The 27,894-nt window shown below is 44.1% G+C and overlaps 1 protein-coding gene across 5 annotated transcripts in view; it reads left to right on the top strand.

The window, feature by feature from the left end:
* Positions 1 to 19,502, top strand: part of FOXK2 (forkhead box K2) — a 52,857-nt gene extending 33,355 nt beyond the window's left edge. The window contains exons 2-11 of one of the 5 annotated variants that reach the window (XM_075178167.1): positions 6,540 to 6,734; positions 9,310 to 9,457; positions 9,538 to 9,684; positions 11,948 to 12,141; positions 13,292 to 13,467; positions 14,804 to 15,100; positions 15,235 to 15,444; positions 16,543 to 16,602; positions 17,536 to 17,664; positions 18,067 to 19,502. In XM_075178167.1, coding sequence (XP_075034268.1) covers positions 6,540 to 6,734; positions 9,310 to 9,457; positions 9,538 to 9,684; positions 11,948 to 12,141; positions 13,292 to 13,467; positions 14,804 to 15,100; positions 15,235 to 15,444; positions 16,543 to 16,602; positions 17,536 to 17,664; positions 18,067 to 18,272 — 1,762 coding nt within the window. In that variant the 3' untranslated portion in view covers positions 18,273 to 19,502. The remainder of the gene's footprint in view (positions 1 to 6,539; positions 6,735 to 9,309; positions 9,458 to 9,537; positions 9,685 to 11,947; positions 12,142 to 13,291; positions 13,468 to 14,803; positions 15,101 to 15,234; positions 15,445 to 16,542; positions 16,603 to 17,535; positions 17,665 to 18,066) is intronic. The other 4 variants (XM_075178168.1, XM_075178170.1, XM_075178169.1 and 1 more) reach the window with 4 other exon arrangements.
* The last annotated feature ends 8,392 nt before the right edge of the window (positions 19,503 to 27,894 follow it).

The raw sequence follows: 27,894 nt of genomic DNA on the forward strand, positions 1-27,894 counted from the left end.
ACCTCAAATTTATCTACATTAATTGCATTGTTTTGTCAGCTTGATGGCTCAAAATGGGTTTGTTGCAAACCTCTGTGAATGTCACTTTGCTGCTTTTAGTGTTTACAATGCTGTTACTTTTGCATTCTTTGTATTGAGTCCTAATGGGGTCTTTAATAGCGTGGGTGCAGAGGTGCCCAGGGTTGTCTGGGAATAAAGGAATGTGTGAGTGTAGCCTGTCCCTGCATAAGGAACCTGTGTGTGTGTGTGTGTGTGTGTGTGTGTGTGTGTGTATGTATATATGTACATCCATATTGTGCCGCTTCCGGTATTAAAGAATATAAAACATTAACCAATCCTGTGCCAGGCATTTAAGAAAAATAAAGTAAAATAAAATTGCCATTGAAGAACATTTTATTTAATTCCCGTTCAAGGAGCATATTAGGACTATATCTAAAGCATTCACGCTCTTCACATGCGCTCCAGACAGCGTCCATCTGGGTATACAGTAACCCTCATGGAGATTGAATGCTGCCTCTTGTATATGGTGGTTCTCGGATGACTGTGCCCAAGGCCATTGTGTGCCCATTACTGTTATGTTGTGGATTAATACGAGCACTGTGTGAGCTGTTCTGTGACCACTAAAGCACTTCAACACGGCAAAATCCTATTCATTGTGTGGTTAAGAAGGAAGTAAACATATCCGGGTCTGAGAATTCATTGCAAAATATTGCTTTAGCCTGGTGTTATTGCTTCCAGCTGCCCGGCTGTGTGATCTAGTGCTGCTCTGTGTCAGACGCATTTTAACCTCTTTCAGGCAATACCCTACGGTGGTGCTATATTTTGTTAGTATGTACTTCTCAGTGCGGCGCTTCCCTTGTATTGTACACATTATTTCTTTGTAAATAGAACCTGTTGCGCTAGGGGTGCAGTGTACTGGATATGGGGCGCTAGGGGTGCAGTGTACTGGATATGGGGCGCTAGGGGTGCAGTGTACTGGATATGGGGCGCTAGGGGTGCAGTGTACTGGATATGGGGCGCTAGGGGTGCAGTGTACTGGATATGGGGCGCTAGGGGTGCAGTGTACTGGATATGGGGCGCTAGGGGTGCAGTGTACTGGATATGGGGCGCTAGGGGTGCAGTGTACTGGATATGGGGCGCTAGGGGTGCAGTGTACTGGATATGGGGCGCTAGGGGTGCAGTGTACTGGATATGGGGCGCTAGGGGTGCAGTGTACTGGATATGGGGCGCTAGGGGTGCAGTGTACTGGATATGGGGCGCTAGGGGTGCAGTGTACTGGATATGGGGCGCTAGGGGTGCAGTGTACTGGATATGGGGCGCTAGGGGTGCAGTGTACTGGATATGGGGCGCTAGGGGTGCAGTGTACTGGATATGGGGCGCTAGGGGTGCAGTGTACTGGATATGGGGCGCTAGGGGTGCAGTGTACTGGATATGGGGCGCTAGGGGTGCACAGTAGATAGCCGCACTGCAACTGATCCTTCATAAATAAATCTGTTCAGACTCCTAGAACACTGAAATGAACGTAAAACATTTATTTGAATATAATGTGAGCACACAGACGCTTGGGCCGTTTATGGTGTTTAATACTACCCTTTAATGTCTTTGCATTCTGCACCTTTAAATCCATATTTCCTGCCGAATGCAGATTTTTTTTTTTGGGCTTGAAGACTGGAGAGCGTTGTCTACAGGCAACAGTGTATAATGAGCAGCCCGGGATTAGTCTGAGTAAATTGTGCTTTAATCCAGCATCTTCAGAGGAAGTGATTAAGAGCTTGTTTCCACATGCTCGTCCTGTCCTCCGATTGGCTGCTCCCATCCGAGCTTCATGGAGGAGACAGAATGTACCGTGAGCTTAACGGGCCACTGAACCCAGGATACATGAGACCACTGCTGGGGACATTTATAAACGTGTTTCCGGAGCTGAGCAGAACTGAAGATATTTATGGGAAGGGTCTGAAGAAGAGGGACACATTTTTTTTTTGTAATGTGTGCAGCAGGATTGTCTGTAAGGAAGTGCACAGCAATTGTTTAGGTTCAGAAGTAACTTGCATAGAGTCCAGTAGCCTTCAGTGACAGAGATCTCACAATGGCTGACATCTTGTACGAGGTTCTATACAAATGACACTTTGGGCTAGAATTACTAAGCTGCGGGTTTGAAAAAGTGGGGATGTTGCCTATAGCAACCAATCAGATTCTAGCTTTCATTTATTTAGTACCTTCTACAAAATGACAGCTAGAATCTGATTGGTTGCTATAGGCAACATCCCCACTTTTTCAAACCCGCAGCTTAGTAAAACTAGCCCTTTGTTTTTTATCCCTAGTCTTTTCATACTGGGTCAGATTTAGGCCTCATACTTACTGCACCACTGACATCCTTTTTTAGTTTAGTTTATGAATTTACGCTGACCTTCATTGAGGCATTCTGTGCCTCGTGACTCGGTGATGTTCATAGTTCCTAGTGAATGAATGGGCTGCATTCTCATGAACTGTATATGTGGCCGATTCATGTATAATCCATTTGTATTTACTTTGTTCTGTAAATGCTTCACGTGCAGATATTTTATGTCGTTGCAAGACGCTTTTATTAAAACGAGTGGGAGCTGTGTAATTGTGGAAGTAAAATAAGATATTGATAGACAAGTGTTATAATGTCACCCCCTATATTGGTAAAATTGCGGTCAATACATGTTGGGCTTCACATGTTATAATCTGACATGGGACTACTAGTAAGTTGTAGTAAGGTGACCTCTCTGCTACTTTGAGCCCTAGCAGGATTCATTTGTCTGCAGACTTGTTTCCATTATACTTGGATCTTCTAATTAAGACCTCAGTATTTTTATTTAATATTGTGATGCATCCAGTGCAGTCACTTCCATTGTCCAGATAGCCATTGATTTTTGCTTTTACGTGTTTATTTTCATTGCACACCTGTTTATGCTAAATTGTATTTATTTATATTGGTGATTTAGTTTAGTATCATACTGTTAGAAGTGTTTCATGGTTCAGGTAGTGCTTCATCTTCCTGCTCTGCTCTCCGCACATGTAATACAGTTTGTCCGGCAATTCATATCGGCCTGTATTCATGATGTGATGTATATGGAACAGCGTAAAAATGTGTTCAGAGAAATTCATTGACTAACAAATGTGTGTACAAACTGGTAAAACAAATGCAAAAACATTAGGGGTTAATTTTAAACTGTTATGAAAAATTTGGCATCATATTAAATTGTCACAAGTGGATGCGACTTGGCAGAAATGTTTGCTGAGAAGGCTCTTTTCTTGGACTGTGCTGATATTCACTTTTTAATCCAAATTTTGCACTTTTTAGAAATATCCCACACAATGGGGGGAATTTCCCCCCATGGTATCACCACACTAAACCTATTACCATTATGGGGGCTGTGAGCAAAAAGCCGGCATTAAAACTACCATAATAACTGTATTTAAGCGCACTATTACCGTAATAATGGTAATGGTGCACAGGCTGCGTTACTTTTTTACAGTACAGCGGCCAACTGAATTCCCCCATTGTATTTAAGCAGTTGCTGTGAATGTGTCCCTCTTTTTATTTTTTTTTATAACTTTTTATGTTTATCAATGACAAAGGTTCTCTAATCACTAGAGCCACCTTGTGGCATTTATAATGTGTTGCCTCCAATCTTGTATTGTTTTTTTATGGACTTATTTGGATTGTGCTATAGACACAATACAGCCCATTGTGCTACTTATCATGGAGAAATGTTTGAGGATTGTCAAGTGGATTCTGGGGTTGGGGGAAATCCCTTTTTAAGAATCTGTAATAAAATATTTCCGGCAAATTTGAACATTAGAAGAATAGTCCAAGTAAATCTATAAATAAAATAAAAAAAAAGGTCCATTGGTCTTCCCCCCCCCCCCCCCCCCCCTTTTTTTTTTTTTCTCCCAGACACCCATTGCTGATTTTACTATGACATATTTCCATTACTGTCATAAAATGCATTCATTTCCAAAGTTACCGCTGTGTATACAGACACATGAAATGCTCCTGATGTATGTTTCACCTGAGCTGTGCTTTTTGGAACTGGACCAGTTGTTAAGAGGAATCATTGATCCTTACAGCGTGCTTGGTTTATACAGTCTCACCTAGTAGGTTATCTTCTTCCTGTAGTGCGTATACTTTACCCTTGCAATCTTTTCAGCTGCTTGGTATCGCCCTGTATTTGTCATTAATAACCTTTCCTGTAGGTTTAGCCTTGGATTCTGGTGCCCATCATGCACCGTGAGCATCTGTGGGTATATTGGGCATAGTTATGTGGAGCAGTAGCCTAGAGATGTATATAGCATTCCTACAGGCCTCACTCTGGATTGTCCATTCCCGGATTAAGCTGTCTGTGCTGCACAAGAAAACATTATGACAGAGACTAAATCTCTCCTGATTCCCTGCAGGATGATGTCGGTGGCCGTAATGTTTCATCTGTTTGCCCCCAGCCAATAGTCACTGAGCAGGTGCTTAGCATGTAAAGCAGACAGCACAGCGCATGAGCTGTCAGACCAGCAGAGGGGGGTGAATCCAGGCGTTACATGTCAGTATTTGTTAACACTTCTATTTATAGCTCGTGAGCATACGCTCTACACCCGTGTGTCCCTCTTTTCTCTAATTCCATGTCGGACAAATCCAGGGGACAATGCACTGGGAATTGCTGTGTCTATGTAACGTTTCCTAACTCTGTATTGATGTGACTGCTCTCCTTTCCTTGCTGACTGCTAGATTTTACTGACCAGCTCTGGTGTTGTACACGATTTTGCCTGCACCTACTCTGAACCAAATTCAACACCCACTTTCTTGGCACATTCCTTTCTCTTTATTTTTTTTTTTTCCCTGAAGTCTGTGAATTGTCAGAATATATTCTTATCCAGAATGCAAGGCATGGTCACAGAAAATGTGTATTGTAGTATACAAAGATGCTAGTAACAGAACATTATGGGGACATAGAAGAAAGCTGAAACCCAGAGCAGCCAATCTGTATCTAGTAGAAAGGGGTGTGAGGACGTATCTTGTTACTATGGGTTACAGCACCTTTACCTGTTCAAAAGTTTTCATGGGAGATATTGTCTATTCTGAACAAATCAGCATCTGTGGTGACGTGACTGATTCCTACGGACGTCTTGGAGCTTCCATTGTTTAAAAAGAAATATAATATTTTTAGAGAGGGAGAACACTCTATAGCTTAAGCAAATGGCTGTTCGACTACAATCCTGTCTCCCTGAGTTATAAGAGAGGTGAACTAATGGCAGATATCACTCTGCTCAGTAACAGGACGGCAGCCGTCAGGTAATTGGGGAGGTGGGTGACAAACCTCTAAAACGCTCATTTCTAGGTAAACTTCAGGCATGTAGATTGTCAAATGCTGTAAATGCTAATTACCTATAAATGTATTATTTGCTATCCCGTTCTTGAAGATCTGTTATATGCTTGGAAACACAAATGTGTTCTTGGCATCTAGTGCTTCACAGAATCCGTCCTGTTACTTCCCGTCACTCTCTAGGATTGGGTCCAGACAAAGCAGTCTTCGCAGGTTGTGATTGCTGTACACACGTCAGGTTTCTCCTGTCCCAATAAGGCTGCGGTTTTATTTTAGCTGACAGATGAGGTGTCACTGGGCAGCTTTCTTCATACTGTGCAGAACCTGCTCCTTTGGTTCAGTGCCCCAAGCTATTTTCTCTCCTGTCATTGGCTGGCTGCCAGCTGGCGGGAACATGCAGTGTATATACACAGATCAGAGCACATGTCACTGTTTCACTCTGGTGTTTTGTATGCCTAAACTGTGTGTCCGCAGTAACACTTGGACCATAGATGGTACATAACAACACTGGGAGGTGTGAAATGAGGTAGCAGCTTTCTTATGGTCCTGCCATGTATCATCATCATCTATTTATATAGCGCCACTAATTCCGCAGCGCTGTACAGAGAACTCGCTCACATCAGTCCCTGCACCATTTATCTAGGTTTTTTCCTGTATATGTTGCATATTCCTTACATTCAATAGCTTTTGGAACAATTCCTTTATTCTCCAAGACAACCTATTTTATTTTTTTTACAGTATTTTGTTTAACAGCCCCTCTCATTAGTGTATCATCTTGTTGAGTCGACAGGAGAATTGTGTTATCTATGCGGTGTAGATTGTGATGTGACTATAGAGTCTTAAGCTTCCAGGATACCGGAGCTATTCTATATAGATCCAGCTACTGTATTGCTGTGTCTGCCTCTATCATTAAATGACTAATAATAATGATTTCATGCAATGCACTTGTGCCTTAAGGCAGGGATAGGAAATATCCAATGTATAACTTTGTGGCGTTGGATCTATTGTTTCTAATGGCTGAACATCTCTGGTTCTATAATGAATCCTGGTATCCAGAGTCTGCGGTATTCTGCATGATTTCATCCACCATCTGTGTAGACCAGCTCTGTTATAAGTGTGTGACGCTTTGTATTGACCAGTAACCCAGCTTACTCTCCCCTTGTAAAATTATACCTTTTTGTGTTCCTCTTTCCACAGATGCACCTTCAGGTTTCCCAGCACAAACATCAAGATCACATTTACTGCTCTTTCATGTGACAAGAAGGAAAAGCAGGAGGCCTCGGAGTCCCCCATCAAACCTGTGCAGCCTCAGATCTCCCCCCTGACCATAAACATTCCAGAGAACATGGCCCATCTGATCAGCCCCCTGCCCTCCCCCACCGGAACCATCAGGTAGGTCACCAGTCTGCCTAAAGCCAGTACAAATCAGTTGTAGAAGTTGTGTAACGTAGTCACAAACTGGTGGCATGAGAACCCCGCAGGTTTGCGAGTTGAGGGACATCGTCTTAGTTTCTGTGCTCTCACAGATCTTGAGATGGCTATAGGTGCGGTGATGAGTGTCAGCAGCTGTATTGATGTTAGTTAGACAGGAAGTCTACCCTCCTATAGGAAAGAAATCTCCCTCCAAAATCACAACTTTGGCTGAAATATCTTCAGCAGTGGAACGTTTACATGTGTCTGAGAATGTTCCCAACTCCTTTCATGTAAAACATAACTTTATAACCACTTAGTTTGCACCCGTTTAACAAGAATCATTTTGTATTTTCGGTCCACGTTTGTTTAGACAGGATTTTCTTTTACTAATCATTCTAGACGCTATATATATATATATATATATATATATATTTTGGCCTTTGCCTGGTTAAAGTTAGATATGAAACTTGCACATTTATTAAAGAATAATGTGTTTGTAACACTGATAATGGACTAGCTTGGTATGTGAAGGATATAATATGAAGATAGTTAGACTGGTCCTCAACACCTGCTCACAATATAACTGATTACCCTGTGCCGTGAGCGAGAAGGAATATATTGTGTATTCATTGACAGTGGAGTGTGTCTGGTGGCAGTGTAGTGTAGGCTGGTAGCATGGTGTCTGTATTGCTTGGTGGCAGTGTAGTGTAGGCTGGTAGCATGGTGTCGTTATTGCTGGCTGGCAGTGTAGTGTAGGGTGGTAGCATGGTGTCTGTATTGCTGGGTGGCAGTGTAGTGTAGGGTGGTAGCATGGTGTCTGTATTGCTGGGTGGCAGTGTAGTGTAGGGTGGTATCATAGTGTCGGTATTGCTGGGTGGCAGTGTAGTGTAGGGTGGTAGCATCGTGTCGGTATTGCTAGGTGGCAGCGTAGTGTAGGGTGGTAGCATCGTGTCGGTATTGCTGGCTGGCAGTGTAGTGTAGGATTGTAGCATGGTGTCGTTATTGCTGGGTGGCAGTGTAGCGTAGGGTGGTATCATCGTGTCGTTATTGCTGGCTGGCAGCGTAGTGTAGGGTGGTAGCATCGTGTCGGTATTGCTGGCTGGCAGTGTAGCGTAGGGTGGTATCATAGTGTCGGTATTGCTGGGTGGCAGTGTAGCGTAGGGTGGTAGCATAGTGTCGATATTGCTGGCTGGCAGTGTAGCGTAGGGTGGTATCATAGTGTCGGTATTGCTGGGTGGCAGTGTAGTGTAGGGTGGTAGCATCGTGTCGGTATTGCTGGCTGGCAGTGTAGCGTAGGGTGGTATCATAGTGTCGGTATTGCTGGGTGGCAGTGTAGCGTAGGGTGGTAGCATAGTGTCGATATTGCTGGCTGGCAGTGTAGCGTAGGGTGGTATCATAGTGTCGGTATTGCTGGGTGGCAGTGTAGTGTAGGGTGGTATCATAGTGTCGGTATTGCTGGGTGGCAGTGTAGTGTAGGGTGGTATCATAGTGTCGGTATTGCTGGGTGGCAGTGTAGTGTAGGGTGGTATCATAGTGTCGGTATTGCTGGGTGGCAGTGTAGCGTAGGGTGGTAGCATAGTGTCGGTATTGCTGGGTGGCAGTGTAGTGTAGGGTGGTATCATAGTGTCGGTATTGCTGGGTGGCAGTGTAGCGTAGGGTGGTAGCATAGTGTCGGTATTGCTGGGTGGCAGTGTAGTATAGGGTGGTAGCATGGTGTCCGTATTGCTCGGTGGCAGTGTAGTGTAGGATTGTAGCATCGTGTCTGTATTGCTTGGTGGCAGTGTAGTGTAGGGTGGTAGCATGGTGTCTGTATTGCTTGGTGGCAGTGTAGTGTAGGATTGTAGCACGGTGTCTGTATTGCTGGATGGCAGCGTAGTGTAGGGTGGTAGCATGGTGTCTGTATTGCTGGGTGGCAATGTAGTGTAGGATCGTAGCATGGTGTCTGTATTGCTGGGTGGCAGTGTAGGCTGGTAGCATAGTGTCTGTATTGCTTGGTGGCAGTGTAGTGTAGGATTGTAGCACGGTGTCTGTATTGCTGGGTGGCAGTGTAGTGTAGGATTGTAGCATAGTCAGTATTGTGTTGGGTGATTGCATAGAGTGTGGTAGTGATTGTGCTCTCTGGAAATGGTTTGGGGGCTTTTTGTATTTTTTCCACCTTCACTATAAAGGAGAGAGCTGGTATTCAGGGTTTTTTTGAACAGCAGTTTCTCAAAAGCAGCTCTTCAGTGTAACTTTTTCCATATGCAGCTGACTGCAACTTACTGTGTGTTTATTTGCAACTTTCTCTAATTACAATGGCTTGTTTTCTTGCCAGTGTATGACCTGGTGCTTATGTGCGTAATTTTAGGACCAGTTGTAGACCAAACAAGCAGTGGTCCATAAATACAAAGTAAGAACAGATACTATTAATTACATCCACATATGTATAGATATAAAATATACAGCGATATTGAGATAAATGTAGAGATGTATAATCCCAAGTACGGTCAGCAGCATGAAGCGGTTTAGTGGCAGTGGTTATATAAATGAAGCACAATGTCTCTTCTATTACCAGTGCTGCAAACTCCTGCCCTTCTAGTCCACGCGGTGCCGGCTCATCGGTGTATAAGATGGGTCGTGTCATTGCCGCAGACCTACACTTAATGGCCGATAATTCCCAGCTGGAGAATGACAAAGAGGCTTCTGGTGGAGACAGCCCCAAGGTAAGTGTTCTCCTCTTACCTCTGTCTCCTGTCCATATGTTTGTACCCCTGTATAGCAGCTAATCTGTGTCTTATTCTAGGACGACTCCAAGCCCCCCTACTCTTATGCACAGCTTATAGTCCAAGCAATCACAATGGCCCCTGACAAGCAGCTTACATTAAATGGAATCTATACGCACATAACGAAAAACTACCCTTACTACAGGACAGCAGACAAAGGCTGGCAGGTATGTGTCTGGCACGTTTTCAAATGTTCATCTTGTGGCTTTGTTTCCTTTCACTGATGCTTGGGTAAAGTTTGATATTAAGCAGTGAGTCCACTGTTCCATCCTCGCGTAGGTGAGTGTCGGGGACATGTTCAGTATGTGGGGTGTGTTTACTGGCAGTTAGGTGGAGTTGCTTCTAGTATGACTGCATTGTACTTCTTTACTCTTGGAGACCTTAAGATTAATGTGCTACCATCAACTAGATTCCGTAACGATTAAATTAAATTAAACTCTTTGTGCTGCATTGGTCACAAGGCTCGACAAACTTGAAGCCAATTGGCTCATGGGAACATCCTTAGAGCTCTTCCAACCTGTAGCCAATCAGTGCATTGGAACATACAGTGGATAAAAATGTAGCCAATGGGAGCATTCCAACACACACACACACACACACACACACACGCAAGACTACACAAACCTGTAGCCAATCAGAGGAGCGAACACAAGTTGAGTCCAATTCAAAAGAAATGGCAAAAAAAGTGATTGATTCATTTCTTTTTCCTGTACAAACCTCTCTGCTGAGTAGCCATGTCTGAGGCCTTCCCACCCCAATTAAGCTTAGATCCTGGCTCGGTAGCATATTCTCTAAAGTACCATGCAAAGTTAGACAACTAGGTCCACTTTTACTGCTGTAATGTAGTTTTCTGATTTTAGATGTTTTATATATTGCTTCAAAGGCCACAAATACCTTTTATATTTGTAAGCGATTGTAGTATAGAAGCATTATGTGACCTTCCCGTTGCAGGGAGGATCATTTTCACATCCGTGTCCCCTGGAAGTCATGTTTGCTCGCACACACGCACACACACACGTAAACAAACCATCCACTGCCAGCCGGAGTGACAGAGCTCAGGAAGTGATGTCACTTCCTCAGCAAGGCCCGCTCCATGACTTGGCAGTCAGGGAATAGAGTGGGAATTGTTCATCTCCCATCTCAGTACACATTTAAGGTATTTGAATTCAGAAGTATTTCTACTTTGTTTTATGGTGTAATTGAAACTTTGAATTTGGAACTACAGGCACTCTCCAACACAATGGCTGCCTGCATCTACAGGCTTTCTGAGAATTTCCATGGTCTGCTAATTTGTTATCCTGGCTCATGAACATGATTTTTTTGTAGTGCGACTCATCCAATAAAATATGTTCTTCGATAAAGTCCAGACAAAGAAAACCTCATTTGTTGACCATTTAAAAATGTTCTATATAAAACTTATAATATTTTGTAGTTTCCCCACCGTTCCCATTCTCTCCATCAGGAAGTGTGACCTTTTCTGTGGATCCATGTTAGTGTGATTTACAGCCTCCCAGTAATGTAGTTTACATACAGACAGGACTGCTCTGCCTCACAATGCCCCCCTGCCCCCCATCCACATCTCTATACATCTATCGTATTCTTCCTGGCATTCTACATCTATATGCCACAGTTTGGCCTCACACATGTCAATTTACAGGTATAGGGAGCCTCTGCCACTTTAAAGGATTTTGTTTCATCTGGGTATGGCCACATGTGGAAGAGGCCGGCACACATACCGGCAACACAGTAGAAACTTCCTATGTAAAGCTTCTGCCTTTGTAGAAATCCCAGCTGGCTATCTGAGCCTCCCAGTAGAGGCTTGTGTCCTCTGTCATCACTTCTCAGCCTCCATCCCCCCCAACCGCACCTGGTTCTGTAAATGTAAAGCTGCGTGAGGTGTCGGTGACATGCCATGTCGGCTAGCACATGCCCAGATGTAATGTCAGAAGGCGAGATGAGATTTCAGCTCATTGTTTTAACCATTTCAACATGGCCGGCATAAGGAGACGAAGATGTTGCGTTGACTTCTCATCTCGGTGTACCATAGTGTGTCGCGGTGGGTTTTCTTGACATGCCCTGCGATGGGAGTAAATCCTCCTACTTGTGTTGCCATCTCTGTCATAATTAAAGGGGAGATCCAGTTCCAGACACCATTGCACACTAGGCAAATCTGTTTGTTTCCATTGTCTTTAGATTCCACTTGTGCTGGTGCCATTCTATCCAATGCACGTGTGCTCGTCTGTCTTATTTAAGGCCAACAAGATGTTTTTAAGAGTTGAACGTTCAGTCTTAAGTTTTACCTGACAAGATGGACCAGAGCCTGGACTGATACTGAGAAATACAGCAATGCTTATAGTGATACTTTACATATTAACACGTAATATTATCTGTGTGATTTCCTGATGTGTGCAACGCTTACTTCTTCTGCAGAATTCTATTCGGCACAACCTGTCACTCAACAGGTACTTCATTAAAGTCCCGCGCTCTCAAGAAGAGCCTGGAAAGGGTTCTTTTTGGAGGATAGACCCCGCCTCGGAGAGCAAACTAATAGAGCAAGCTTTTAGGAAACGAAGGCCCCGAGGAGTGCCATGTTTCAGGACCCCTTTAGGACCCCTTTCTTCAAGGTAAGGAGAGATTATTCAATCACTACGTATGCTTCTAGTTTGCCAGCCAGTGACAGACAAGTGCTGCTTCCTTCAAACCCTCCAGTACTGTGTATCAGGCCGTCACCACTAAGAACAGTACTGGCTAATTGCCTGTGCCATGCAGTCTGCCAGCCTGTATATGGACTGCTTACCATCTCTTTAGAGGTGATCAGTCCCCTACACACAGTGGAGGCAGTTATTGGCCAATATTTATCACCCAGCTACACTTTAGGGGGAATATTTGTGTTTTTTTATTTTACACCTCATACTGAGAGGAAACACAACTGTTTTGATAGTAGAACCCTGGAAATGGAAATACAACTGGTAGCAGAGATCTCTCGTCACACTTATGACGCTTGGTTTCAGTTCTCACAGCAGCTCAGCCAGTCCTTCTACCCCCTAGTAGCGATTGCTGGTAGTATTGGAGTTACTAGATAGACAGTGTCAGATACTCCATAAAGAATCATGTTTTCCTGCTAATAAATGATTAGGAGGACAGTTTCAAAGAAAGCTATAATCTGCAATTCATCTGACATTCTGACCATGTGCGCCCCCAACGCACCAATATTGCATTATTTTTCTGATTGGCCCTAGTGCAGGCAATCTATCTACTATGCATAATTTTGTTAACCCCTAAGTGTGCGCATGGTCTGCACAGAGGGATGTCTGTCCTCTTTACTCTCAACTCCCTGGACTTGGTGCATACCCTACACTCAATGACTTTACACCAATGCCTTTCCAATAGATAAGCTGCTCCCAAAATCTTGCCGTTAGTGAGTAGGAGATGTGAGTACTATAAGCGTTCACCAAAGTCCATTGCCAACAAAAGTGTATTTGGAAACAGACCTGTTGCTCGTTTTTGGTAAAATAGATTTGCACTGATGTCTGCTGCGCTCACCTGATTACTACTCCATACAGTGAACACACTAGAGGTTATGTGGAAAGACCAATCAGGTTTTGCATTGAATAAAATGTTACATATATAAATAATAGTAGTTACGAGCAATGTCTGCTACTACCTAGGCTCTGTCTACACTATAATAAAATATAAATACATTAAGACAGTGCAATATGAAGTTATAATCGCAGACTGGAAGATGTCCATGTGTGATTCACGTCTGTTTTTCAGGAGTGCACCAGCATCTCCAAACCACTCTGGTGTATTGTCCGCACACTCGAGTGGTGTCCAGACCCCAGAGAGCCTGTCCCGGGAGGGCTCCCCTGTCCCTATGGATCCCGAACCTAGCACCATCCAGCCAAAGCTTGCAGTCATCCAGGAAGCACGGTTTGCACAGAGCGCTCCAGGTAAGCCACTGCTGGTATGTTGGGGTGGAGTACGAGAGGTTACAAGGTCTAGACTCTCAGCAGTGGTCCCGGGGCTTAGATTTATGATAAACAGAAATCGGGGGAAGATGGAGGGGGTGAGCCAGACTAATGAAATATAAGATGGTAGAGAGGTGGAGCAGTGAAAGCTGCAGGTATTAAAGATTAAAAGGGTGAAAATCCTCCAATCTTTTAGATATTTAAATTTCTTTCACTTATGGTAAATTCCCCAAAAGGCCACCCAAATAGCAACTTGCACAATTGAGGTGTATGCACATTGGTTGGTAGCAGTATCATTCATTACAATGGCCAACAAATTATTGAACAGTGATTTGATGAACAGACTAATTGACCAGTTTGTAATCCACAGGGTTGTATCCAAAAAAAATGTTGTGGCTGTAATGCACACCATAGGGTCACACTAGCGATTCTAACAAAATTGGTGCTGAACCGGATGGGTTTAAGGACGTTTCAAACGCCTGCGTACAAAAAAAATGCGAGAAAAGGCAGCACACAAAGAAATTGGAATTCATATAACTGTATGGTATTGAGAAAAAGGATATGCGTTTACATTACAGCAGAGAGGAGATGGTGACAGACGTTTCAGGGCCCGTTCCCTTTCCTCAGTGCACACAGAACAGGATGACCTGCCAGTCTGTGTCCCCATCCCCTTGGTCACTGCTGGTAATGACCAGAATGGGCGCTAACAGACGTAACGTTCAGCACTGTGCATCGCTAATACCCTGGGTACTTTCATTCAGAGCTGAATGTTTGTCTTTAAGGGCTGAATGCCGGGAACTGATCTTGTTGTTCACCCCTGGTCCCTGGTGCAGGGTAATATGGGGGCTTACCCCCCAGTTACTATGACAGCCTGGTATCTATAACATTTACACACTGGACAAATTCCAGAAGTCTTTGAATTCTTTGGATTTCCATTCTTGTATACGGTTTACTCGAGGGGTATATCATACTTTACAATACACAACTCACACCCTGGTCCCACAGCACAATACATATACTCCCCTACAGCCATGTAACTTCTTGATGTTCCGGCTTTACCATTATCTGTGACCTACTAACTGGCCTGGCAAGGAAAGTATTCGGCAGCTCTGGGATATGGTGGGTAACGCCTAGAAACTGAATGAGGACACCTTACTCTGAGAGGACAGGCTTGTGTTGTAGGTGGATAGAGTTGCACCAGCAATTCCAAGACTTATGTCTACTTACTGTAATTAAGGTCAATACAGAAGATGTTTTTTTAGGTCAGAAGGGTGGTTTTCTTAACTATTTCTCCCTCCCCCTCATTTTGTTTGGGCAGGATCTCCCCTCTCCAGCCAACCGGTCCTCATCACTGTGCAACGGCAGCTCCCGCAGACTATAAAACCGGTTACATACACAGTGGCCACCCCCGTCACCACCTCCACATCACAGCAGACGGTCATGCAGACCGTGCACGTGGTCCATCAGATCCCAGCAGTATCCGTCACAAACGTATCGGGCCTGACTCCTGTCAATACCTACACAGTGGCTGGGCAGGCAGTGGTTGCACAAGCTGCAATGGTAGCCCAACCTAAGCTAGAGCCTCAAGAGAATGGAGACCACAAGGAGATGAAAGGTAGGTAATCATCACATGGGTTTACAGGGAGAAATTCTACTTCTCACTCTTGTAAAGGTGAAACAGGAAAAGCCTGAATTTTTTTATATCCAAAGTCATGTCAGCAGCTGTTGCTTATTTGTGTCTTGCTGCAGTGAAAGTAGAAGCAATTCCTGCAATAAGTCACCCAGCACTCACGACAGCAAGTCGCATTATCCAGACCTCATCATCTGCTCCCCTTCAGACAGTTACAATAGTGCAGCAGGCTCCTTTAGGTCAACACCAGCTCCCCATTAAGGCAGTAACACAGAACGGAACACACGTCATGCCCATCACTGCGGCCCTTCAAGGACAGGTTGCCACAGGTAAGAGCTTGTTCATGACTGCAAATCCTTATTTATGTCAAAATTAGAAGACTTCTGTAGCGTCTGAATCGGAAAAAAATTCTAAAATTGGTGTGTGAATGGTACTGCCTTGCTGCTATAAATGGCAAAGCAGCTTCGCTTAGTCAGGTAGTCTGCTGTTAGCTTTTGGTTCTCAGCCCATCCATGTACCTTTACCTCCTATGCTCCTGTTCAACCCCTGCATGGTACAGTCTATCCACACATTCCCTTTCTGTTCTGCTAGTGCTAATTCTCTCTCTGTGCTCTATTACATATTGCTCATCTTTGTTTGTTTTGTCTTAGCCTTACTGTGAGCTTTCTGTTCTTTGCCCTGCCGCCTCCCTCCCTGTCTAGCGATCCTCTGGGCCCGCCGCTTCCCTCCCTCCCTGTCTAGCGATCCTCTGGGCCCGCCGCTTCCCTCCCTGTCTCTGTCTGGCGATCCTCTGGGCCCGCCGCTTCCCTCCCTGTCTCTGTCTGGCGATCCTCTGGGCCCGCCTCTTCCCTCCCTGTCTCTGTCTGGCGATCCTCTGGGCCCGCCTCTTCCCTCCCTGTCTCTGTCTGGCGATCCTCTGGGCCCGCCGCTTCCCTCCCTGTCTCTGTCTGGCGATCCTCTGGGCCCGCCGCTTCCCTCCCTGTCTCTGTCTGGCGATCCTCTGGGCCCGCCTGTTTGTTTTATTTGTCATTGTTGGACTTTCTATCTGCACCATTTCATCCTACTTGTAGTTCTGTGATGTCCAACAGTAGCTTGCCTCTTTTAGCACATGTGTCTCAACAGCTTGAGAACAGGATTTAGGCAGGGAATAGTGAGAATTTACGAACAGGTGTGAGCAGCATCTTCCAGATTTAGCATCATGTATGTTGCACGTGATGCGTGACTGGCACATGCCTGCATTTAACATATATGTAAATGATTGTTGAGCCTTGGTTTGTATTTATGTCTGCAATGCATGTCTGTCAATATCATATCAATGTCCAATCCCTCCCACTCCCCTTTTCCCCTCCAAAATTTGATAAGTATCCCGGGACGGATGATTAGTCCCGTTCTTCAGATCCAAATCTTTAGCTGGATATTTTTTTCAGCAAACTCCAGCTACTCCCTGATTGAGAGCCCCTGGCAGTGGAGAGGAAATGGAACCAGAGGTAGGATCCATTGTCTGTTTTTTGTTCCAGTGTTGTGTTTTGTCTCCATGGCATGGTCAATGTTGACTTTATCCAACAGCTTTTAATAATTCTCAACACGATCATTCTGTAGTGTGTGATTTACTTATTGATAAATGTGAATAATGCCCCCTGTTTAGTGTGTTTCCTGAATGTATCGACTTGTATATCCCTACTTAACGTTCTCTAAAGTACATTGCTTTTTCCTTCTGTTTCTGCCACTCTTTTTTTTTTTTTTTTTTTTTTTTTTTATCTCTTGGGCAGTTGTTTTTGTGTGTTTTACCTTGTGATAGACCCCAATCCACTCCCTGATTTATTTGCAGTTGTGTCCAGGGATCAGGTTGTGTAATATCCAAGAGTCAATGACTGATAAATGGCTGAAGAAACGCAGAGGGGAGATAGAAAGATGAAGCAATGTATTTACTTGTCGCAGGGGGACATGTAGACACCAAAGTCTGAACCCTCCTCCCTTAAGCCCACCAATAGGAAGCCCAACACCCATGTGTATATGTACCTGCAGCATATTTATATTCTCCATATAAACCTGAAAATCATATTAGGGATAGTGGAGGAAGAAGTCTACAAAATTATCGTTCCTTAAGTGCTGACCGTTTTCTGGTCACGTTCACATAGGAAGTATATTCTTGTTCATTTTTTGGCTGTCCAGACGACATTGAAGTTTTGGTAGGTGATTCTTTTTAGGAACAGCGTGTTTGGATAGCACATTGTCCCGCTCGCTGCTAGTTTTGGTAAGAAGACGAAAACCATATTATATTTTATTTTTAAGCTAGTGAAAAGAATTCCCCCAATTTTTTTTTTAAAATTATTGTACCCTAATTATGTGATATGCACTAGAGTGAAGAACTCTACCCATAATAAAGGTATTTTCCAGTAACCCCCCCTCCCCCTAACTAGCAGAACGCCGGGGGTTCGATGTGCGGGACCCAAGCCGGTCGGGAGACCTCCAGGTGTCTCTAATGGTTTATTCACCTGCCAAGCTCAACACAAGTGTCGTTCAAAACGCTCCTGCCACCCACAGCAGAGGCAAGTATCTCCCAAAGCTAGGTCCTGGTCATCGGACCCCTGTATCTATTGGGGTGGAAGGGTGGTTTATTGTTGAATATGTTATGGGTTTTCCTCTTATTTTGTTTTTTTTGTTAATTCTGGATTCCAAATATTTAAACACATTTAATAATCTTTTAGAAGGACCCACTCAATGGTTTAAATAAAAGCAATTGCCAGGCATATGGAAGTCCTGTTACACAGGCAGGATATAGATGCTCATCTATACTAGTGATAGGGAAACAAGTTAAATAGTACACAATACCTGAACATCTGTTTTACTTTAATCATGTTGGATTGCAAAAATCATTTAGCATTGTGATGAGAGCGTATTTAGTCTACATTTACGTTAAACGATACTAACTACCCCTCTCCTCCCTGCAGCTGCAGCCAGCCCCCTACACATGCTGGCTACCCACGCCTCCGCGTCCGCCTCCCTTCCCACCAAGAGGCAGAACGGAGATCAGAGCGACCAGCCGGACCTCAAGAGAGGCAAAACAGAAGAACGCGATGGTCTAGTTATAGCTGTAAAGGAAAACGCCCAAACAGAGGGATCCGCGGCGTCAAATGAACAAGACAACCAAAAATAGGAACCACACATTGTTTCTTTTTCTTTTCTTCGTTCTCTCCCGGTTTCTGGAAGTTACATACCTTTTTAGGAAACACAGCTTCAAAGGTGCCAAAAGCAAACGCTTGTCTCATCTTACAAAAGGGGGGGGGGCCCTGTGACAAAGACAAATGACTTTCTAGAACAGCACTGAATTAACACAGGTGGCCTTAGAAAATGACATTTAACAAATCAGTTATACAAATAAAGCAATTTTTCTTTCTTTTTACCTGGTCATCGTAAAGTTCTCCTTCCCCCCCCTCCTGCTGCTATAGTACATGCCGAGATGTACGGACTTGTGCAGAAGTCGATGACTTTTAAATCAGTGGACACTAAATTTTTGGTCCTTTTTTACGTACTGAGCACATTATTGCGGCAAGCATGGTGAGTGCTTGGTGTGGACTGGATTAGAAGTAATAGATTGTATTTTCCTTTAAAGGGTAACTATTGGCAGCTAGCTCCACCTCTACCCCTTCAGAGTCTCAAAAGACTCGGTGTCTTGGCTGTGAAAGGGTCGTCCTACCTACCTAGTGAATTTGTTTTGCTGTACTCCCCCCGGATGTAGAACTCAAGATTCCCAGTTGGAATGCAAATGGGTCATACATTTCACAATTTCCAGTTACTTCAATACTCATCTTTCTTTACAAAAAAGGTTTTTTTTGTTTGTTATTTGGGGTTTGTTTGGTTGGTTATTGTTGTTTTGTTGTTTTTTTTTTTTGTTTTTGTTTTACGACCTGAATGTAGATTATTTTTTTTCTTTCCCGTTTTGTCTTTTACCTATCCCTATGTTTGCCATGTTATCTGTCCAGGTAAAAGCCACGTTACTAGTTTGAATGAAGATTCATCATTTTTATTTTATTTTTTTCCCTCTTTCCTACCATTGTGTGGTGGTCAAATGCTTCTTTTGAGCATTGCATGTAACAGACTTTTGGGAAGAAGAAAAGAAAAAGAAGAAAAAAAAATAATTAAGAGACATTTAACAAATTGTAAAGAAACTGTTCTCCATTTTGATCAGAGCTGCACTTAACTCCTCGTCCCCTTCTTTTCTCTGTTCCCCGGCCTAATTTACCCATTTGCCCCCCCCCCCTCCTCCCTCTTCCCTTTTACTTCAAAGGTTAAAAAAAAAAAAAAAGAAAAGAAAAAAAAATCTTGCTTAATATTGTGTATGTTTAAATGGCAAAGGCTGCTGTTAAAGTCCCCCTTAGAAAAGAAAGCAATTCCAAACATCAAAAAGGAAACAAAAATAATAATAATAAAAAAAAAATAGTAAAGAAATCGTGTCAAGGGTAAGTTTTCCATAAAGTAGAGTGTGTATCGGAGCGGTAACTTCCTGCAGCGGTTGGTTTCCGTTATCATTCCGCCTCCCCCCATCCCCGCACTGTGTGCGCCAGCTGGTAACTTGCCTCTTACACAGGGATTGGTCGTCTCAAACGTGCTGCTTAACATAAAAAATACATAAACAATTGGATGTGCTGAAATTATCACGTGGCTGATACGTTTCTTTCCCAGAGGTGCCCCCCGTACCTGCCCCAAGCTGCAGTTACTGTCTCACGGCTTCATGCTTTTGTTTCCCTCCTAACAATGCCTGACCGCCTATGAGAACGGAGATTGGATGATGGATAAGGAGGATTTTATTTATATAATAGGTTTTTTGTTTTTGTTAATGGCACCATTAAAATATTTATAATCTTGACATTTAATAAACCTAGGAGTATGATATTTTACATGAAACTGATTTTTTACAGAATATTGTCCTACTTATTTTGGGTGTGGTTTGTTAAGATTTTCTGAAGTCTGACATGAACGTCAATGGCAGATTGGCCGCTTCGTAGGCAGTGGGGCCTGATTATTACTGGCTCCAAACCTGAAAGACTTGCCGGAATGAGAGAGAAGAAGCTTCTCTACTGCCACTTGCCTGAGCTGGGCGCTCTGGATAAATGTCTGATGCCAATGGATTGTTGTACGTCCCCTTGATTACTTTACAGGAGGAATGAGAGCACACAGGTGTTGATCCGCCTTGGTGCTGCCACAAAACCATGCACTCTTATTTTGAAAGGTCTGAAGTAACGTATCCAATAACTAGTAAGCTGTACAGATGGGTGTACACCAATGGCTCCGCTGACTTCTGTGGAGTGTTCGGTTACTTTGGATTCTGCCAACCGGATTAAAGCAGATGTGGCATGTGAAATATTTTATCTCGTACATTTGCCACCTTCTGTATCAGTACCTGTCTTACTACACTAAGCCATGTCTTGGATAACACAACACCAACAGGTTAATTAGGACACCTTGTTCTTCATGGAAAATTTCATACTCCTTTGCTGACTTTGTCCAAAGAATATAAATATTTTTTAGTGATTTTTGTGTGGTTGTGTTACTCAGGTGGTTTTTTGGTTTGTCCTTCTGTACAACATGTGTCCCTGGAGTCCTTGAATTATACATGTCAAGCATGTTATTGACCCCCAATATCCTTAGTCTTCCAATAATGAATGGGAAAGTGCCTGTGGATGTGTAATGAAACCTACCTGGTAATTCTTTTAGAAACTAAAATATTTAGTCAGATTTACGCTTAGTGTTTATGTAGAGGATAAAGCACCTCTACACGGCAAAGGGTACAGCCAAGGATATTAATGTAGGACATTATTTGTTTTTTACTTGGCTGTGGCCTGTACTGTCCATGTCTGTGTCTTATAGGGTTGGTGGCATGTTTAGATTGTTACAATTGTACCACATATATATATTTTTCTCATACACTGGTGTTGTCCTGGAGGGCTAAACTACACCAGTGACGGACAGTTGTCTGATTGCACCTTCCCAGCCGCTGCTCCAGCAGAGATTTGTATCGTCTTAATTTATAGCTGGATCATTTTAGTTTAAACTTCTGTTCATATATAATATAAAAGACATGCCCTCTGCCCTGGGCAATGTGTGATGCCATGTTTAGATATAGATATCTATGCATGGTCTATAGAGTATCTTACATGGTCCTGCTATAAGAAGAATGTAACTACTCTATATTCCATATGTTTAATTGCACAGTACAGGTGCTTAAAATGCAGATAGATAAAACAAAAGAAAATGTGGATCACAGAGGGGTGTGGGTAAAAACTGTTGTTGACAAGGTAGATGGTAGTCAGTGGCTAGTGTGAGAAGAGTGTAGGGGAATGTGATAGTTGCAGAACTGCATGCATGATCCTCCAAAGGGGCTGCACAGAATGGAGGGGAGAGCACTGCACTGCTGCCTCCCCCCAATGATCTCCCTGCACTGTGCACTCCCACCTCCTCCCAATGATCTCCCTGCACTGTGCACTCCCGCCTCCTCCCAATGATCTCCCTGCACTGTGCACTCCCACCTCCTCCCAATGATCTCCCTGCACTGTGCACTCCCACCTCCTCCCAATGATCTCCCTGCACTGTGCACTCCCACCTCCTTCCAATGATCTCCCTGCACTGTGCACTCCCACCTCCTCCCAATGATCTCCCTGCACTGTGCACTCCCACCTCCTCCCAATGATCTCCCTGCACTGTGCACTCCCACCTCCTCCCAATGATCTCCCTGCACTGTGCACTCCCACCTCCTCCCAATGATCTCCCTGCACTGTGCACTCCCGCCTCCTCCCAATGATCTCCCTGCACTGTGCACTCCCGCCTCCTCCCAATGATCTCCCTGCACTGTGCACTCCCGCCTCCTCCCAATGATCTCCCTGCACTGTGCACTCCCGCCTCCTCCCAATGATCTCCCTGCACTGTGCACTCCCGCCTCCTCCCAATGATCTCCCTGCACTGTGCACTCCCGCCTCCTCCCAATGATCTCCCTGCACTGTGCACTCCCGCCTCCTCCCAATGATCTCCCTGCACTGTGCACTCCCGCCTCCTCCCAATGATCTCCCTGCACTGTGCACTCCCACCTCCTCCCAATGATCTCCCTGCACTGTGCACTCCCACCTCCTCCCAATGATCTCCCTGCACTGTGCACTCCCACCTCCTTCCAATGATCTCCCTGCACTGTGCACTCCCACCTCCTCCCAATGATCTCCCTGCACTGTGCACTCCCACCTCCTCCCAATGATCTTCCTGCACTGTGCACTCCCACCTCCTCCCAATGATCTCCCTGCACTGTGCACTCCCAATGATCTCCCTGCACTGTGCACTCCCAATGATCTCCCCCCAATGATCTCCCTGCACTGTGCACTCCCAATGATCTCCCCCCAATGATCTCCCTGTACTGTGCACTCCCAATGATCTCCCTGCACTGTGCACTCCCAATGATCTCCCCCCAATGATCTCCCTGCACTGTGCACTCCCAATGATCTCCCCCCAATGATCTCCCTGCACTGTGCACTCCCAATGATCTCCCCCCAATGATCTCCCTGCACTGTGCACTCCCAATGATCTCCCCCCAATGATCTCCCTGCACTGTGCACTCCCAATGATCTCCCCCCAATGATCTCCCTGCACTGTGCACTCCCAATGATCTCCCCCCAATGATCTCCCTGCACTGTGCACTCCCAATGATCTCCCCCCAATGATCTCCCTGCACTGTGCACTCCCACCTCCTTCCAATGATCTCCCTGCACTGTGCACTCCCACCTCCTCCCAATGATCTCCCTGCACTGTGCACTCCCACCTCCTCCCAATGATCTCCCTGCACTGTGCACTCCCACCTCCTTCCAATGAACTCCCTGCACAGTGCACACCCACCTCCTCCCAATGATCTCCCTGCACTGTGCACTCCCAATGATCTCCCTGCACTGTGCACTCCCAATGATCTCCCTGCACTGTGCGGAGGTGGTCATGTGACCTGGATGTCTGCTGCTTCTCCCCCTCTGATTCAGAATAGCTGCAGGTTAAGGCTCGGGGGGCTGCTGGGTTTCCTGTTGCCCTCAATTTGCCAAATTTCATAGAACTTTGTCCTAACTGAGTCTAATAAAATAGTCTACCTATTTTTTTTATATATTTTTTTATCGATCACCATCTCCTTGTCCACTTAGCCTGCTTTTGCAGTGGGTTAGGAATACTTGTACTCATATTATTTGTCTTTTAACCAAGTGCTCTATCAGATAAAGATGGAGAATAGGATCACAACAGCAGTAAGGAAGAACCGGTTTCTTGATCTCTTCTCATACTCTTAACAACACTGGGAGGCTTAGAGTCCTACAGCACAGAGCAGAGTGACTATACACGGTCCATTGAATCCAATACGACGCACATCAAGTCTGATACTCACTGGTGTGTTGTGGAAGATTATTATTCAAAAGCATTTTCCCTCTACATGTTGAATGTGATATTTCCAATAGAGGAAATGTTTTATGCAGGTGGATGATATCAATATGATGATTACTAAGTTCCAATGTGCGATACTGAGAACTTATTGTAGAATTATGAGTTATAAACCAAGTCTGATCAAAGAAACGAGTAATTTGATATACCTATAAGTCAGGATAAATTGAGAGACATTAATAGAGTGCGGTTCTTAAGGTGTTTTAGGTATTTATGTAGCTTTTAGAATGAACACCGCTATTTAAAAGTAATTCTGATGTAACAATTTTTTTTGGTACTATAACGCTTGGAGCAGAATGGCCCTTAACTTAGTAAGTCTGGTCTGAGAAGCAGGTGCTCCGCTGGCCCTTCTACCATTGAGGTCAAGTCTGTAGTCTGTATACCTAGATTGAAGTGGGGACTCTGGAGCCACAAGAATAACACAAACCCCCATTCAGTACTGAGTCGGTGCGTCTATGATTTAAAGCAGTGGATACCAATACACATACAGCCTGGGCAGTATCCAGGTTGTGGCTTAAACTTAAAAAAAAAAAAAAAAAAAAAAAAAAAAAAATGCTAGTTTGTAGTGCACACAGTTAATTATTATCGTAGATTTGTAAGGCACCACTGTGCTCTGCAGCGCTGTACAGTAGGGAAAACAGGACTTACGTCAAACAAAAACACAAGGCAAAAATGAAAGACATGAAAACAAAGGGTATGGAGGACCCTGCTCATTAGAGAGCTTAAAGGGAAGAGGGCACAGCTTTAACAAGAGGAGCAAGTTTGACACGGAGAAGAGATTGGGACAGTTGTGAGGGTGATTAGTGTGAATAGTGTTATCGGGGATAAGGTCACCTCTAAAAAATAGATGGGTTTTCAAAGAGCATCTAAAGATTTGAAGGCTGTGGGGAAGTCTGAGTGTGGTAGGGAATTCCATAAGTGGGGAGCAGCACGGGAGAAGTCTTGTAGGCGGAGTGAGAGGTGGTTACCAGAGACGAGACAAGGCGCAGGTCAGAGGTAGATCTAAGAGGGCGGGAGGGAAAGTATTTTTATATGAAATTTGAGACGTATGAAGGGGTGGTGGTCTTGAGGGTTTCGTAGGTAAGGGTGAGTAATTTGAATTGGATACTGGAGGACACAGAGAGCCAGTGTAGGGATTTGCACAGTGGTGCAACAGATGTGGAGCGGTGAGAGAGGAAGATCAGTCTTGCTGCAGCATCTAGGATGGATTGAAGTGAGGATATATGGGTGTCAGTAATGCCAGATAGCAGGAGGTTGCAATAGGCAAGACAGGAGATGATGAGAAAATGAATAAGAGTTTTGGTAGCATGTTGAGTAAGAAAAGGGTGTATTCTGGCAATGGTTTTAAGGTGGAGTCGACAGGACTGGGAGAGTCTGGATGTGAGAAATAAAGCAGTGGGAGGAGTGAAGTGTGACACCAAGGCAGCGGGCTTGGGAGACTGAGGAAATTGGGGTGTTATTGACAGTGAGGGAGATTTGGGGGCTGGTGGTGACTGTCAGAGGGAAGATAAGTTCTGTTTAGGTAGCGTTGTGATATTCATGTGGAATTAGCAGAAAGACAGTTGGTTACAAGAGATAGTACAGAAGGAGAGAGGTCTGGGGAAGCGTTATAGATTGTGTCATCAGTGTAGAGGTGGTAAAGGGCTAATAACAAAGCCTTGTGGGACCCCAACAGATAGTGGGAGTGGAGGGGAGGATGTGCCAGAGGTAGAAACACTAAAGGAGCGGTTCAGTAGGTAGGAAGTGAACCAGGAAAGGACTGTGTCATGAAGGCCAATGGAGTGGAGTGTGTGTAGGAGAAGAGAGGTCTAGGAGAATGAGAATGGAGAAATTACCATTAGATTTTGCAGTAAGTAGATCATTGGTCACTTTTGTGAGAGCAGTTTCAGTGGAATGTTGGGGGAGGAAGCCTGATGCAGAGTCGAGAATGGAATGAGAGGAGAGAACATGAGACATGTTTAACTACTTGAGCGATTAGTGTATAATGTCTACAGCTTGTGGATGGTTGGCTGTAACACCATTCAGTGAGAATTATTCAAATGATTTGTTATTGTGATGACCCCCACCCACCTAAACTATGACACTTAATTTACTTTACTGGAATATAAATGTATGAACTCTTATTTATTACAGTGCTGCTCATTCCTCTGCATTTTCCACTAACTGGATTCCTGATTGTCTCAATTCCAGTAGCCCTCTCCTCACTGACAGGGGATATATCTGTACCTCACACACCCCTCCTCCCATTCTGATTACCTGATTAGTTAGAGGTTATTTTAACCCCATCCACTGCAGTTCTTGTTTCTCCAGAGATCCTCCATTTCAAAGGCTAACAAAAGTTCTCAGACTAGTTATATGCACGATAAGATCAAGCCTCTCCATGCAGGATAAATGCAGAGTCCTGTGGCACAGACCTGGATAATATGGTGCTCCCAAGCATGTTGTCGTCGGGTGATAGCAGGCAGAGAATGCTGGGACTTGTTGTGTCACAACACCTGGAGAGCCTGTGCTAGAGCATAAACACCCAGCACTCTTGCAGCAATTTACCCCAGTTTGTATTCAACATCCAAACATTGTCTAATGCACTAACACACAATACCAGCTGTTTGTTTTCCGAGTATTCTCACATTTTGTGCCATAAACTGAAGGATTCTCTTCCTACTCCTTCCCTCCACAAATACTATAGTCATGAGTAACACTTCTTATCGCTCCAGTGTGACGATAACCACCCCATCCGCCATGCAAAAGACTGGACAAAACAATTCTCTCATTGTAAACCATGCTTCCCAGCTGGACAAAACCCTGTTTTATATGATTGCACACAGGATACTAGTATATTTTATTTATATTGCACAGCAATGTACAGGGTATATAGAATCATTGACATCACTCCTGTCCCTGGGAGCTTACAGTCTAAATTCCCAGCTACACAGACCAGTACCAATTTTTGTCAGGTGCTACTGAAGCCACTAGACCAAAAAACAGGCAGAGCACATACAAACGCCACAGAGGGCCCCTGTCACAAACTCATTACCTCCCCCAATCCCTATGATGCACCCCTATTTATAATCAACTTTCTATACCTCACTATGGCAGCCATCTTTCCTTTTATACTTCTGATATTGCTCCTCATTAAATTACATACTGGGGGGGGGGTTTGAGGACCGGTCACAAAGCTCTGTGCTCATCTGCGGAAGAGAAACGCCATCATTAAGAGCTGTGTCACTATGTGTTGTGCTGGGAAAACACTGTTGATGTGACACCAGCTTCAGAGTATCCTGCGTTGGGACATGAAGTGGACTTTTACCTAAATAGGGCAGTGTGCAACTTCTGCATCATTATCAATGTCAGTAGAACTATTCTAGCGTTCCATGTAAACTAATATACAGAACAAAAAAATGTATTCTTGCTCTTGTATCAGCATTCAGTTAGTGATGGGGTAATATGTCCCAGCTGTAGGTGCTGTTACAAAATCTTACAAAGTTTGTTCATTCTCAACCGAGCCCTCCATGCCCTAAAGCATTACATGATCTTCATGAGACATTTGCTCCAGGTCCATATACAATCTATGTGACATTGTAGATCAATTAAACATCTCCTCAAGTCTATACAGACCTTGAGATTTAGTAACAGCATCTACAGTTGGGACATTACAACTAGCAATATTGATTCACTATGATATGATCATCTTCCATTTCGATTCAACAGATTTAATTGAACATTAATCAATAGAACTACCAATATTGTTCCTACAAGTGCCGTTGGCGTTGTCATCAGTACTACAAAGTCATTTGTATATTTGTTTCTCACATTATTGTAACATCATTGGTATGTCTGTACATATACCCCATCACTAGCTGAAGGCTAATACAAGGGCAAAGAGACATTTTTGTTCCGTATATTTGATTAGGATGGATACCTTGCTCCTATTGCTGCTGTTCTTTAGCCTGTGTGGCCTGTTCTGGTTGAGCGCAGTGTAAAGAATATTTTCCATGTAAACTAGTTTGCCGTTACTGACAGCGATATCAACCTTCTCTGTTAGCAACCTTATGGCTAGCTAATTTCTATTCCAGTGTTGGCTAACCTGTGACACTCCAGGTGTTGTGAAACTACAAGTCCCAGCATACCCTTCCAGCAATATGTTGGCAAAGCATGCTGGGACTTGTAGTTTCACAACACACTGTTCTATTCCATTAAAAGGCCATTGGACCTGATAAAATGATATGTAAGTATCCTGTTAGCCCGCTAGGTACAAGCCTTTCCATACCTCATTCCAAGTACAACACCGATCAATAGCCACTCAGGACATCTTCAAGAAACAGATG

The sequence above is a fragment of the Mixophyes fleayi genome, chromosome 6 (assembly GCF_038048845.1).
Source record: "Mixophyes fleayi isolate aMixFle1 chromosome 6, aMixFle1.hap1, whole genome shotgun sequence".
NCBI classification, from domain to species: Eukaryota; Metazoa; Chordata; class Amphibia; order Anura; family Limnodynastidae; genus Mixophyes; species Mixophyes fleayi.